Source organism: Cajanus cajan, chromosome 1 (assembly GCF_000230855.2).
Source record: "Cajanus cajan strain Asha chromosome 1, NIPB_CcT2T_4, whole genome shotgun sequence".
Lineage (NCBI taxonomy): Eukaryota > Viridiplantae > Streptophyta > Magnoliopsida > Fabales > Fabaceae > Cajanus > Cajanus cajan.
In genome coordinates, this window is record NC_138517.1 from 91,509,051 (window position 1) to 91,524,793 (window position 15,743).

A 15,743-nucleotide genomic window follows, 5' to 3' on the forward strand; every position below is an offset into this window, starting at 1 on the left:
TATTAATATTGAACTGTTTATAAAGTTTATTTCTTTAATTGTATATAAATCGAATAAAAAAGTATGATTAAGTAATATTTTTAGTGTTTTATCTTATTTTCAATATTTATTTTTCAAAAATTTATTTGATTTTTTATTGATCTAAAATGAAAATTTTATTGTGTTAAATTTGCTTGTGTGAAAGTTAATTAATGTTCTAGTAAAAAAAGAGACATGAATATGATAAATTTAACATTAAAAAAAACAAATCATAACAACAATTAAAGAAGGATTATAATAATTTTTTATTAATAAGATTGAGACAATTCATGTTTCTATTAAAAAAATAAAAAAGATAAAAAAATGTTAGTCTAATTAATACTGTTATTAGTGATTGAGTATTAAGATCTTGAGTTTAAATTAGGATTTGATGAAAATAGTTTTTTTAATTTTTTTAATAATAAAAAGATATAATTGCCTATCAAAAAATAAAATAATTATTAAAAAGAATATCCTTTTTATAAATCAGTATAAATGATTAATATGAAGTATTTACAATCAAAAGATAATTAAGTATTTTTTTAATATAATATATTTTATTTCTAAGACTAAATTTAAAATTCTACATATTTTGAACAAAAAATACAAGTTACTATTACTTTTATTAATCAGTGTTGATTTTTTTAATCTGGACTTTATTATCCTTTTTTAATTTTCGATTTTATCTTTATTATTTCCTGCATTGAATAAAAGGCTGATTTAACGTGTTAAATTAAATTTTCATTTTAATTTTTTATAATTTATTTATTTATTATATCAATTTCTAAAAAATTATTAACTTAATTAATATAATATTAATTAACATTTGTGTTCTTTAATTAAAAATAATGATTTAATTTCTATCTTAGTCATGAGGTGATGCGATTTACATTTGTAAATCTATTATAATTATAATTGAATATAATACGACAAATTTCACTTCCTAAATCAGTGAATAAAATAAAAAAAAATAATATTTCAAATAAAAAGGTTAGCGTTTGAAAAGATGAAATTGATCTAAAACAGTAAAAAATAAAAATAAAAAATGAGAATATTTATAATATATTGATCTAAGAAATATTATATAGTTGTTGGCTGTTGGCATGGTATATAATATATAATAGGGAGAGATAGGGGGCATTGTGTTGTTGGTGTTTGTCGGGCTCTTGGTGTGGTTGTTGTGATTGTGATAACTGGTAGGGCTTTTCGCTGCTGCGACTCTCTCCACTCTCAGTAAGCTTCTCTCTCTCTCTCTCTCTCGCACATCATTTTCTTCGTCAATCTCTCTCTAACTCAGTTAGGTTTTCGTTGCAGAGTCGATGGGAGAGAGGATCCCATGCGGAAGTGGGAATGGGAGTGGGAGTTATTTCCAGTTCCCTCCTCCGCCATCTCCTATTCGCTCTCCCTCTATTCCTATTCCTATTCCCTCAGATCGCGAAAGGTACCCTTTTTATTCTTATCACTATTATTTTTAACCTACTTCCGCTCCATCGGATGCATAATCAAACTCATTGTAATTTTTTTGTTGTTGTTTATTTTCAGATACATGGCTGAACTACTTGCAGAGAGACAGAAATTGGGACCATTCGTGCAAGTTTTGCCCCAGTGCACTAAGCTTTTAACTCAAGGTTTGTATTTCTAGATCATCTATTCAAATCATTTATTCCATCTCTAATTTATAATTTATCGCTGCTTCTGCTTGAAATCATGTAAATAGTTATTCTTCAATTCATTTTTTTTTTTCTACATACCTTTCATTATGCAACACTTGATGGATATCTTAGGAGACACTCGTAGACCACTTTTGCTTTGCATCTTTTTGAGCTCTCTAGTTTCTCTCAATTTCTATTGTGGCATAACAGAAATCAGACGTATGTCGGGCTTCAATCAAGGTTTCATGGATCATGAAAGACTTGAGCCAGACAGTCCATTTAGGCCCGTCGGTCAACATCCAAATAGTAGACCAATGGATTTGGAAGGATGGCCTGCTTTGCCAATAGAGGTAATGCTACTTCAATCCTCTCAGTGATGCCTAATATTTTTTGATTATCATTTGCATCTACTCTAGAGCCTATTGTCCTTTTTTTAGTTTTTAAACTTTTTTTAACTGGATAAATAGACTTCTGGTAATTTCCACTGTGTGGCATGAACTTTAAAATTCCTAGTATTTTCAATTTATTGACCGAATCACCATCCAACATTTAGCATTTGGTGTAGTGTCTGTTTGATTTGGCAATTGCCTTATTGATTTTACAGCTGCATAAACATATATCTTTTTTATCACATTGCATGATTTGTGCTTTCTTGTTTTCCATTTCTCATGTATAGAAATATCCTAGCTTAAAAAGTTGCATGGTTATTATTTTCAACTTGAGAGTCCTATGATGTAAAAAAAAAACAATGAAAACAATTATCAGATGGTGGTATTTATAATGATATTTTGGCTTATTCATAACTGAAAATTCACTAAGAACTGGAATTCAGACACTTATCTTCCATACTTCATTCCTGGAATTTACAAGATATCATTATAGGAGATATAATATTTTCAGATTTCAGTCCCATAAGCAGTGTTGAAGATAATATTCAAATACTGAGCTCTCTAATGTGCTTTTCTCTTCCAGGAAGTCCTGTGGTATTTCTCACACAGAAGGGGCATTCCTGCTTTGCCAATATGATATTGCTTTACAGTTGCATTGCAAGAACTTTTATGTGTTAACACTCATTACATGGCAAAACAAAGTAGGGATTCAAAAGAACTTCAAAAAAAAATCCATTAGTTAACTTTTTTCCCCTAAATTGTGTCTTTTCATTTTAAAGGAATGTTACAGAGTGATGCAAGTCTTCAAAGAGTCTGAAAGAGAATCATTTTTCATTCATTGGAATGTACAAGTTTTACTTGTTTTTGAGAATATTTCATCACTGAAAATGTGTCCAGTTTAATGGAAGTTTGGTGCATCACATGTAGAAGAACTAGGAATTCAACACTCTGATTGACTTTGTTAGAATCCTTAATCTTAGTTTTTGCCTTTTCACCTTACCTCAATTATTATTAATCCCAAGTTTTTTTTTTCCCCCTTAATCCTATAGAACATAACCTGTCTTAGAGGCAAATGTTGTTATATACCTTAATGTGTCTTGGACTGACCCACCAGCTCTTCAACAATATTAGGGTGAATTCCTGGTAGCTGTTTGTTGCTAGATTTTGGCTCCTTGGAATGTTAGAATTATAGATGCTTTAGCATAATACATATTTTGAAAAACTAAATTGCTCATAAATGGGCAATTTATGTGAAAAAATTCTTTTGAATTGTGAGGAAACTTGGTGGCAAGAAGTTTGGGTTGTCTTCACAACTTGTGGTTATAAAAGGGGAGTTCTAAATGATCCCAAATTCTCGATGCAGGACAAAGGAAACCTCCAAAGGATGGCATCATATCAAGCACCACCAATGGGTTGGCCCGGGACACAAGGAGTTCCAACTACTCCTATAGTGAAGAGAGTTATCAGGCTTGATGTCCCTGTAGACAAATATCCAAATGTAAGTCAAAACCTTGTTCATTTACTCCAGTTTATATCCTCTTTTATTTCCAATGTAATAGTTTTTTTATTCAAATCTCAGCAGTATAATTTTGTTGGCCGAATTCTGGGACCTCGTGGGAACTCATTGAAAAGAGTGGAAGCCATGACTGAATGTAGGGTTTACATCAGAGGCTGTGGCTCTGTGAAGGATTCTATTAAGGTAAAGTTGGTATGTAAGTATACCTTTTAATTCCCCCATTATTTCCTATAGGTGTAGGAAAAATTTTCCCCACAGATAGAACGAACTGATGTGGAAACATTATTTTTCTTAACACTTTCTAAATAAATTCAACCGGTCCTTGACCATCTCTAGTGGTTGTTACTTCACCTTGGCATTTTGTATTCAACTTTCTTCCTCAAACGTATGCAATTTCTAACTATCTCTTGGAGTTCTAATAGACTCATGAGGCATGTTATTTCTTATGATGTTTTTCAATTTTCCTTATAGGAAGAAAAGCTTAAAGATAAACCCGGATATGAGCACCTTAAAGAACCATTGCATGTTTTGGTGGAGGCAGAGTTTCCAGAGGATATAATCAATTCTCGCTTGGATCATGCAGTGGCAATACTCGAAAATCTTTTGAAGCCCGTGGTATGATATATTGTTACTATAGTTATTGCATTAATTGTGTCTTCTTTTAATTGAGTAGTCCTGCTAATCCCTTTTTTTAACCTACCAGGATGAATCCCTCGATCACTATAAGAAGCAACAATTGAGGGAATTGGCTATGCTCAATGGTACTTTGAGAGAGGAAAGTCCAAGCATGAGCCCAAGTATGAGTCCAAGCATGTCACCTTTTAACAATACTGGAATGAAACGAGCCAAGACAGGAAGATGACCCCGATATGTTAACGGTGGATCATACATTTTTCTCAAGCTAAGTTATTAGCATCTGATCTCATAGGACTTTGTGATGGACTTTTCACTGACATTACTCACCTTTGGGGCTGAATCTCATCTCCTCAGGAAGCTCGCTGGGGCTGGGATGACAGATGGTTTACGCGCTTGATTTAATTTGACGTCTATTCTTTGGCGTATTAACCGCGAGAACTTTTGACTGTCGTTTTGCTTAGTTATGGTATTAACTGATTTGCAGGTGCTACTTAGTAGCCTACTCCTAGTTCGATACCTTTTTTTATTTTGCATTTATCAAATTATTAAATTACATACATGCCATATCTATATATGCATGGTATTGACTCAAACTAAATAAGCAAATGGAGTGTCTTTCATTATTGTGACATGAATATTTTTGGCATTACTATTCAATGATTGTCGATTCAGTTATTATTGAGTTTGTTACTGATTTTTGTAGTGTTTCTATTGAAATTTAAGTGTGAACTATGAAAGTGAAGGTATCGAAGTGGTTCCATCGTACAATTATTTCTGTATAAGTACAAAGTTAAGCTGGTAATAGCCCAAAATATTCTGTTTAGATTTGATTTTTATATAGCAAAGTGATACTTGTCTTTTGAAAAATTATTAGAATTGTAATAATTTTATTATATGTAATTCATGTGTGGTATTATAAAAAGTTTGAATTAATTTATAATTAAAATTAAAATTAACATTTTATTTTCTAAAACAGATTCTCATTTTAGAGGATTGAGATTCTATTCATTCTATTTTGTTCACTAATTTTGCAGGAGAGCAGTTTACTAGTCACAATTAGAAGGATAAAGTATTATTTCGAACGAGAATTGCGAGCTTACAAATGCGATGGAAAAAGCAGCATTTTCGCTTTCTTTGACGAGGGATGCTGTAATTTTGATACTGTTAATATTTGTAATTGAAATACAAGTTGGCCGAAATTAATTGTAGCGTGTGCATCATTGCTGCTGCTCATTAAGACGAGTCTAGAAAAATACTGGATTATACTAATTTACGGTATCTATCAGACAACAATGACTACGAGTGTCTTATATCTACCAAATACCTAATATGGGTAGCAGGTTGCCAATAAAATAATCTACCTTTTTGTCCCGTCCAATTATTAATTTCTCTTCACAATATGTAAATGTTCATCCTCAGCAAGTTAAGATTGATAATTAGCCTGTTTGCTTTTACGTTTGAAAACTTAGACGTGATTTTGACGTGATTTTGAGAAGCAACTATTAGTTGCTTTTGCTGCGTTATAACGTGAAAATAGAAGAAAACGTGGATTTCAGACTCATTACCAAACACGCACAATAAAGAGACATAAAGGGCAAAGCTCATCGCTGAACTTGTCCCGTGTCTTTTAATCTACACCAAATCAAAGCCCCCGGAGTCAGAATTATTTATACGTAAAGTTGTACAGTGTAACTGTTGATAGGACATTTAAGTATATAAGAAAAAGTTAAATGTTATAAAATAAAATAAAAAAGTCAAATGTCCTTTGCTTTACTTCAAATTCAAAAATGAAACGGATTTGACCGTATTATGGATGCACCAAGATCTCAAGAAACTAAAACACTGATCCAAGTAAAAAGAAAAAAGAAACGTTACTACAACAAAATAACCAGTTATGAAATACAGATCCTCCTCATCCGTCTTGCCCAGGTTATTTTAGAAAGCAAATGTCCTCAAAATATAAGTCATTCATTCATGAACACCATATATTACCTATAACATGTCAAATCTCAAAACTACAATATCATACATATCAACAAATTCAGGTGTATCGTATTCTTGATAACACCCGTCCAATCACTTTGTGCAAATTTAGCCTTCTCTACGTCTACTTACTTTGTAGATAAATGAATATCTTTGAAAAGTAAAATCATTGAATAGCATTACAAACAATCAATTACGAGTCTTCTCCAAAAAAGTCCTGACTCCATCACAAGAAGTCCAACGTCATATCCGTCTTGGGCAAGAAGAAAAAATTTTGGAAGGCAAATGCTAACGGTGCTACAAGGACACTTGTTAAATATCTAAAATTGAAAGTACTTTATTGTATTAATTGTTGTGAATTTCATCAACATATATTTTCTATTTTTTTAACAAGCGTCCTTGCACTTGTTAGCATAAACCATTTCAAAATAAATAAACTTGCATAAGCCTGCAATCAGAAAAAAAGTACTATGACATAATTACCATAAAAGTGCGCTTAAAAAAAGACCAATCACTTTCAAAATATAAATCCTAAATAAATTTAGGTGACATGGTGCACGAATTTCCGATCTAATGTGGAGAAGGTAGATGTACACAGCATTACCCCTACCACTATAGGTTATTTCCATGATTTGAACCTAAGAGGTCACATGCCAAAAACCTTACCATTGTGCTAGGACTCACCCAAAGTCCCTAATAGTAATGATTGAACAAATAAATGACGAGAAAGACATCATAACAAGATTATTTTTAAACAACCAACTATATCTCTCACTCCCAATTAATAAAAAAGGGAAAATTACTCTCTTGGTCCCTTATGTTAATTTCATAATTCGATTTGGTCCATTATGTTATTTTTACCAAATTAGTCCTTATGTTCACAGATGTTAAGAAAGAGATGTTTACCAAAACATCACTTTCCATCCAATGCTGTTACTAATGTGCCCAAATGTCCGTTAACTCTAATTAGACTGATTATGTGGTTTCGGTGTTGATGCTAAGAAGCTTGGTCCTATAGAGGCACACAGCAGCATCCAAGTCCAGGAGGCCTTGAAGGCACCAGAAAGCAAATCTATAGCACTGCTGCCAAATGCCAATACCAGTGTGTATGTAGCCAACAAGAACATCCAGACACTCTCCTATCTTTAGAATGTTGGTTATGTTGGTGGCTTGCAATGGCGCTTATGTGAGAGCTTGGTTGTTGCATTGAGTAGGAACAGTGACAAATTGGGTTAGGAGGAAGAACACCAGCATTCATGGGGGTAGGACAATGCTTTGGGATGGAGTATGTTCAGGTGATGGGAAGGTGATAAGGGATGGCTGTTTTAAAAGGGAGCTTTGGTAGCTTCAATGGCTTTGACTGAGGGAGTTGGCTAGCAATAACATGAGAATGATATGACCCAGCTCAATGTTATGGTTTATGCTTCCACTACCACAATCCTAATTCTTTCTGACTCCATTCGTTTCTTAGTCTTGCAACTATGATTCAATTCAACACACAGGAACCATCAGATTTAGTATTGAATTTGAACGCATCAATGTTGAGAAAATCCTTCATCTGCCACAGGGTTCTCCTGTCTATCATCATCTTTGCTGAAGTAGTCAACGGTTTTTCATCTCCCCGTAAGTTGTATGCACACTTATTCAAATAAAGATCCCATATAAAATTTGATGAGGCCATTCGCAATGGAGCTCTAATGGTGTTTTGTGAGTTGGTTTTGTGATGCTGGTTTTAGATGTTCATGACAGGTTGGAGCAAATGAAGATGACTGCCACGAGTGAATTGGTCGCAAGACTTAAGCATGATCGGTCATAGTGGCTCATAAACAAATGGTGCCACATATTTTCTATGAGAAATGCTGTAACTAAAACAATCCCGGAAGCCTTGCATGATGGTCTTGGTCAATCTGGAATGGAGGTGAACTAAGTGTTTTTGTTAGGACCCACTAAGTGAGGAAAAGAATATGGTCCTGCCATGTGTGTGTGCATACATGAGAGAAAGAGTCTTGTGTTGTGTGTGGAGAAAATGCGTGTACTATCTGTGTCTATCTGATAGAAAATTTGGGTTGAGAGATGTAAATGGTTCAATTGGGGATCAATTATTGGGCCCAACGCCCAGATCCAAGTAAGCCACCCATATGGTAAGTATATCCTAGGAAGGAGGCTATCACTATCTGAGAATATCATCACCTTGAATCTGTTTGCTTGAGAGGATAAACCAAGTTAGTGTTGTGTACGTGAGATTAGGTGAGGTCAAGACAAAACCATATTCAGAAAGAAGTTCACATTGAAAACGAAAACGTAAAAAGCAATCAGGTACAAATACATCTCACCATCCAGGCATCCACGTAATCAGTCCAAATAAGAGTTAACGGATACATGTGCATGTCAGTAATAATGGCATGGAATGAAGAGTGATGTTTTAGGCATACGATAACGTTTGTAAACATAAAGAACTGATTTGGTACAAAAGAGCCTATAAGGGACCAAATTGAATAAAGAATTTAACAAAAGGGGTCAAAAGAGTAGTTTTTCCTAAGAAATTTATTGCAAAAATATTAGTATTGGGTAGCAAATAAGGAGGTTAAAGTTCATTGAACAATAATTTGAAATCTTCATAACCAAATTTGTTAACGGTTAAGGGCAGTGATTAAAGACCCAATATATGAAATGATTTTGTAGGAAATCATAGTAGGGATTACCAAAGTGAAACTCCAATTTTGCTTGGAGTATGTATAACACCAAAAAAGCACGAGGTTTTACACCTAAAGTTTAAACTCTTTGTTGAAAGGTATTTGAACAGCAGCAGCGCGAGCATTTACTCAGCAAGAAAAAGGTTTCCCGGCCATGTATATTGTAAGGTGTAAGAGAAAAGGTTGACAAAACTCAACAAGTTACTTAGGTCATTACACATCAAAGGAGATATTCCAGGTTCATTCTGATTCCCCAACAGGTGTCAACCGACAAATCTAAGGTTTTAATTCTCCCAATGCTCTCTTATAATTATGGGGGAAAAATAGAATGTAGTATTAAGGATTTGAAGTTTAAAAAATTAATGTCATTTTGTATAAATAATGATGGAATACGAACCTGGAAGATGTTGAATGGCAAAGGTCAGTCCCTTAGGCCAAGCTCAAGCTCTAACTCATCATCCTCTTCAAACAATTTCAAAAGACGAGCATATTGCTCTTCCCTTTTCTTCTTTCGCCACAGCTTAAAAAGTACAAAGGAGAACAAAGAAAAGAGCACAACCGCAATTAACACAATGACAATCAAAGTACTGGTGCTTGTGCCACCTACATGGGGTTTGTCCTTTGTAGCATCTTTAGAAGCTGGTGAGTCGTCAGAAAAACCTAGAAATCAAAGCACCCCAAAATGAAGAGGATCATATATTCTATTTATTAAGGAAAACCAGGCAAATTAAATTTGGCAGAGCAATGGATGTGAAACAGTAACACAGGCATTGAAATCATTAAGAGGGTGCAAAGTTTTGAACTTATGGGGGAAAATGTGATAGAAGAAAGAACAATTATTTGGGCGAACAATAAAAAAAGATAAAAAAAAAATTGCACGAATTGTGGGTGAAAATAAAGAAATGAAATAGGGAACGAACCAAGAATGAAGTGCAAAGAGAAAGCGAGCAGGATACACAGGGATGATCTGCTTATTGAAATTGAATTCATCTCTGTGCGATGCGATGCGATTTTCAAATCTCTTCTCTGAATGATAATGTTGGATCAGATTCAGATTCACCCTTCCCTTTCCCTTCATTACATTAACAACCTTACTTCCCTATTCATCATTAATATTACTACCACGTTTAAATATCTTTTTATATATTACCACCTTTAAATATGTTTTTTTTACCTTGAGGATTTTTTTTTTCTCTCGAATTTAAAATCATTACTTTTTCTTATAATTTGAAAACTTTGTTTAAATGTTTTATAAGTGGCTCAATCTCTTAATAATACTACTATGTGGTACTTAAAAAATATATACATTTAAACTTTATTATTATTAATAGAAAAAAGGCATTATGATTATTTGTGTGATTTTTTTTAAGTGTATGCAATTATTAAAGATAAGATAAATGTGAATATAAATTGGATTATCACTTTATTACTCTATCTGAATTCGTATATAAATAAAAATATTTAAATTTGTACATATTAAAGAAATTAATTAATTTCATTTAAATTTATTGATTTCATGTGAAAATTAAATTTTATTTCTTAAAAAATCTTTAATAATGTTTCTTAACAGTAACATTAAATAAAGTTAAATTAGTTAAAATTTATTTATATTTAAATCCAAAAATTTAAAATATTTTTTTTTTGTTATAAATGAGTCGTACATATTATTATTATTATTATTATTTTATTAGTTATCAAAGAATATCCCCTATATGAAATTTGGTATCAAATAAATAAACAGTTATTCTCATTTGAACTTTAATCACTTAATTCATTCTCATTTTAACTTTAATCACTTAATTAAGTAACTTAAATCTTTCACCACTTCCGCTAACTTAAATTAGTTTGAAATTAGTCTATAATCCTTGCATCAACCGAAGTCGATTATTATTAATACTCATTTGCTTTCCAACCATTTTTTTTCTTTAACGTAATACATCTCAGACTATCGAATTTATTCTCTCATTTCAAGACTTTACTAAATGGACAAACAATTAACATTTAAAATTTAACGCGATAATCCACATTAACCTTCCAATTTGTTTTTTATTACGTAAATATATCATAAAGATAAAATTTTAATTTGAATTAAAAAAATACTTAACTCACTGCATCAAAAGTTTCTCTCATTATATCTTCTTTTTGCTCAATTATCTTTAAAGAGAATAGGGTTTTAATAAAATAATTGATACTATAATTGAATCACATCTCATATTAGAATTTGTAGGTTTTGAAAAAACTCATTTAAAAATTATACTGACAAAAAAAAATTATACTGCCAAAGCATAATAATTAAATTCTCCTTGTTTTACATCTCATATTAGAATTTGTAGGTTTTGAAAAAACTCATTTAAAAATTATACTGATAAAAAAAAATTATACTGCCAAAGCATAATAATTAAATTCTCCTTGTTTTACATTGTATATTTTTTGCTAAAACCCTATTTTGGTCCCTTATATTAAATTGTTTATTTCAATTTAGTCTCACTTTTATTTTTGGTTTCAATTTAGTCCCAAGTAAATTAATTGGTTTCAATTTGGTCCCAAATATATTATTTGATTTCAATTTGTGACTTCCGTCCAAATTATTAAACGGAGTTAACTTTTGGCCACGTGGATGCCACGTAGATGCATACGTGGATGCTTCGTGAATGCCACGTGGATGACAATTTTTTTGAAAACACCTGAACCCAGAACGGCTCGTTCCGATTTTAGAACGGGCCGTTCCGGTTTCATCTTTTTTTTTTTTTTTTATATATATATAAAATATTAATAATTCTATAAAATATATATTATTAATTATATTTTAATTATGTTGTTATATCTAATAAAATAAATATATTAATATTTTTTTTATTATGCTTATCTTATTAATTTTTATCATTTTATTCCTCTAATTTTAAATAAGTTACAAAAAATTATAAAGTAATACTTAAATATTTTTTCAAATAGAAAGAGAAAAAGAAAAAATTATTACTCTATTTAATTGCATTTTTTATCTCTCAAGTATTACAATTGAGCAGTTTTGATCTCCAAGATTTTAATTGGGTAATTTTAGTCCTTAAAGAATTGCAATTGTGCGATTTTGGTCCTTCAATTTTTAATTAAACAATTTTAGTCCCTCGAATATCATAATAGTACGATTTTAGTTTCTCCCATTAAAAATTAATAATTTTAATATATATATATATATAATGTTTTAAGTATATTAATTAGAAATATATATCTGATCTTATATATTTATATTTTTGTAAAAATATATTAATATATATATTAAGTTATATTTATCAAATTATTAGTTTATTTATAAATATATTAAAAATATTATTGATATTAATTTATCAGTAATATTAAAATACTAATAATATATAAATTTTATTTATTTAGTTATAATAAATATATATCATTTGATACATTAAAAAAAATTATAATATACGTTAATTTAAATAAGCAAACAATTATATAGTTTTAAAACATTATATATATATATATATATATATATATATTAAAATTATTAAATTTTTAATGAAAAAAACTAAAATTACACAATTATGATATTTGAGATTAAAATTGTTCAATTAAAAATTGAGACTAAAATTACACAACTATAATCTTTTAAGGACTGAAATTACTCAATTAAAACCTTAGGGATCAAAATTGCATAATTATAATACTTGAGCGGTCAAAAACACAATTAAGTCAAGAATATTCTATTCTCAGTTTTGGAACGGCCCTTTCTGAATCCAGAATGGCCCGTTCTGCTGCACTGGTGGTGTGTAAATTTTTTTGCATCTGGAACAGCCCGTTTCGATTACAAAATTAACACACCAAAAGTGCAACAGAACGGCCCGTTCTGGTTTCAGAACGGGCTTTCCGGATCCAGGTGTTTTAAAAAAAATTGTCATCCACGTGGCATCCACGTATACATCTACGTGACATCCACGTGACCAAAAGTTAACTCCGTTTAAATAATTTAGACCGAAATCCCACATTGAAACCAATTAATTAATTTAGGACTAAATTGAAACCAATTAATTAATTTGGGACTAAATTGAAACCAATTAATTAATTTGAGACCAAATTGAAACCAAAAATAAAAATGAGACTAAATTGAAACAAACAATTAATATAAGAGACCAAAATAAGATTTTAGCCTGTATTTTTTTTAACTCATTGTATAATAATATAATTGCGTTTAAGTCGACGACATCATGGCGATATTGGCGAAGCGGAAAGGAAGAAGATAAAATTTGGCGTGAGGTGGGCATTTATTTTCCTCCAGACTAATCTAATGGTAGATGTTGGGTGGAATTATAAATTCCACTTCTATTAATGCAAAATGAAAGGTTTTCACGGCTCAGATATTGTGACTTGGTAGGAAGACAAAACCGCGTATCGTGAATTTGATACATACAACGGGGAAATATACTTGTTTACCTACCGGGTCTTGCTGTAGTTATCAAAATTTAGATGTACCAAAATCAAGCATTAAGTTTCAGCATTGGCAAAATCACAAAACAGACAGCTAAACACTCGCTATAACAAATAGAAAAGAAACCAAGTTGTACCAAAAAGACACGACAAAATCAAACCCTTTTCACTTGAAGCACTTGGCATCCAAAAGAGGCTCTCCCTCAAATGGTTCATAATCCTCGATCATCTGATTCACGCGCTCTTTCTGAGCTTCGTCAGATATGTCAACTTTGGTCCACTCGTACAGCTCCATGTCATAGCATTCATCTATCACAAATTGTGGAATCTCTTGCCCACGGAAAAGCCACAACCCTTTCACCTTGAATGGCGCCCCTGATCCAATCACAAGCATCTTTCCAAATGCATACTTGCGAGCCAGATCCATCCGCTGAAGAAATCCACCAACCTTGTTCAGTGTCACAAAGGAAACAGTGTTCTCATCATTGTATTTGTAATCACAGAACCACAGAGAATATCCCTCTGGATCGTACATGTCCCAAAATCCTGCAAGTTAAAACCACGACTTAAAATCTGCATCTCATATCAACAAACTTTTACATTCTTTTCTAAATGATAAACACACAAATCAATGAGTTCCTGAAAGCATTGTGACTTGTAATAACAGTATATTTTCAATGGATGTAAGCTACAATCATAATCCAAGCAGTGACAAAATTTTAAAATATAGAAACCACATGCAATGCCATCACAATACCTTTGATTGCAACCTCACGGAAATTGGTCTTAGTGTTTGAGTAGAGCCTTTTCCATTCATCCAATATCATCTTGCTAGGAGGAAGGAGATCAAGAGGATTCTTGGGCTTGGGCTTTGGTGCCTCCTCTTCCGCTTCCTCTTCTTTGGGCTTTTCTGTCACTGGTTTAGCCGCTTTCTTTGGTTCATCCTTAGCCTTGGGCTTAGTTTCCTTAGGCTGGGAAGGCTTCTTTGCAGATTGAATAGGTAGAACAGATTCAGTTTGCTTAACCTGACCTAATATCTTGCGGAAGTTAGGCTGGTTGACCAAGGTCCAGAAGTATCTCTCCACATGGGGGAACTCTGAGGTGAAGCTCTTAACTAAGAGCTGAGTAAAACCTAAATACAAATTGCATGTCATAATGATGTCAGCAAGGGTAACGGAATGGCCAACCAGGTAAGTATTGGAGGCCAGGTGAGTGTTCACGGCCCCAAACGCTCTCTTCAGCGCTACATTTGCAGCCTCCTCAACCTTCAAGCAGACACACATTTCAGATGAGGGAATAAATTTTGAGGAAAATGTGAGGTTGACAGGTTGTAATTACAAAAACTCAATAAAGATAAAAGAACACTTAATACCAACTTTGACATACATCCACCTATAGTTGCGTAACCAATTGATTTCAAAAGCACCTCAAATTACTTGGGAATAGTTGCCACTTGCAACCAACTCAAAGACATTACAGGATTGGTATAGATAGTGCATACTAGAAAATAGAAACCGATATAAAATGATGTAAATCGATTAATATTGTAAAAGATGTTGGCAAGGAGCTTACAGGAGGAAGGTATGGGGCAAAGCCAAGTCTTGGTAGGTACAATTTCATAAGATTAGCATCAATCTCCAAGGATGAAAAATCAATCCACTGGTCAATGCGGGCCTGAGACGGCAAATAAAATCAACATATTAATAAAATAGCAAACAGAAGAGGATAAAACATAGAAATGAGAGGTTACATTATCAATTGGAGAGGATCGGTACAAAATGTTGTCACCCTTGAATCGAGCAACTGCAGGAAACAGTCCCAGAAATTAAAGACAAAAATGGGCATAAAGAAGGAAGCGTGCAATGGTAGATGGAAATAAAGATACCGTAACGAGCGATGGCATTGCTCTCGAAGACTGGACCATGGGGCGTTTCCAACACAGGAACCTTAAAGCACAAGCATGGGATTAAGGCAAGTTTTGAGTAAATTCATAAGAAATGGAGAAAAGAGGAGCATACCTTTCCAATAGGATTCATCTTGAGGAATTCAGGAGTTTTATTGGAGACACCCATCTCAAAATTTGGGGCCAGTTCAACTTGGACGCCAGTGTACTCTGCCGCAATCAGAGTCTTGTAAGCATTTTTGTTTGTTTTGGTTGCGTGCAGGATCTACACAGGAAGCAACAGCGAATTGGTATGCAAAAACTTTGATTTTGCACATGAGAAATGGAAATGAAACTTACCAGAGCCATGGCTTCGACAAGCAAAAATGCGCACCACAAGTCTGAAGAAGAAATCGAGCAAATAAGATTAGCAGTGACTGTGGTGCAACTATATAAAAGAAATGATGAAGAAAACGGCAAATTGAAGAACTAGGTTTAGGTTTGTTTGACAACTATATAAAGGGCTGGACCCAACCCAGGTTA

At 32.5% G+C, this 15,743-nt stretch overlaps 3 protein-coding genes across 12 annotated transcripts; 1 reads left to right on the forward strand and 2 right to left on the reverse strand.

The window, feature by feature from the left end:
* Positions 1–1,097: 1,097 nt before the first annotated feature.
* LOC109804094 (RNA-binding KH domain-containing protein) lies at positions 1,098–5,589 on the forward strand. 10 transcript variants are annotated; one of them, XR_014431080.1, is made up of 10 exons: positions 1,098–1,251; positions 1,333–1,459; positions 1,561–1,646; positions 1,881–2,020; positions 3,423–3,557; positions 3,639–3,767; positions 4,047–4,190; positions 4,279–4,695; positions 4,915–5,009; positions 5,246–5,589. XR_014431080.1 is itself a non-coding variant. In XM_020365865.3 (8 exons), exons 2-8 carry the CDS (start codon positions 1,338–1,340, stop codon positions 4,435–4,437), a joined length of 915 nt encoding a protein of 304 aa, XP_020221454.1. In that variant the 5' UTR covers positions 1,098–1,251; positions 1,333–1,337; the 3' UTR covers positions 4,438–4,889. The 10 variants fall into 10 exon arrangements, 4 of the variants coding, with proteins under 4 accessions (XP_020221454.1, XP_020221456.1, XP_020221455.1 ...); XR_002240210.3 differs by having other exon boundaries at positions 4,935–5,009; XR_014431081.1 differs by having other exon boundaries at positions 4,279–4,677.
* A 3,719-nt stretch (positions 5,590–9,308) lies between these two features.
* Positions 9,309–9,877, reverse strand: LOC109804585 (uncharacterized). The gene is made up of 2 exons (XM_083071845.1): positions 9,808–9,877; positions 9,309–9,547 (listed from the first exon to the last, which is right to left on the reverse strand). The coding sequence occupies exons 1-2, from the start codon at positions 9,875–9,877 to the stop codon at positions 9,309–9,311; spliced, it is 309 nt and encodes a 102-aa protein (XP_082927971.1).
* A 3,412-nt stretch (positions 9,878–13,289) lies between these two features.
* On the reverse strand, positions 13,290–15,720 carry LOC109804216 (elongation factor 1-gamma). The gene is made up of 7 exons (XM_020366008.3): positions 15,561–15,720; positions 15,337–15,486; positions 15,204–15,264; positions 15,069–15,121; positions 14,891–14,992; positions 14,076–14,583; positions 13,290–13,864 (listed from the first exon to the last, which is right to left on the reverse strand). The coding sequence occupies exons 1-7, from the start codon at positions 15,567–15,569 to the stop codon at positions 13,485–13,487; spliced, it is 1,263 nt and encodes a 420-aa protein (XP_020221597.1). The 5' UTR covers positions 15,570–15,720; the 3' UTR covers positions 13,290–13,484.
* Between the last annotated feature and the right edge of the window lie 23 nt (positions 15,721–15,743).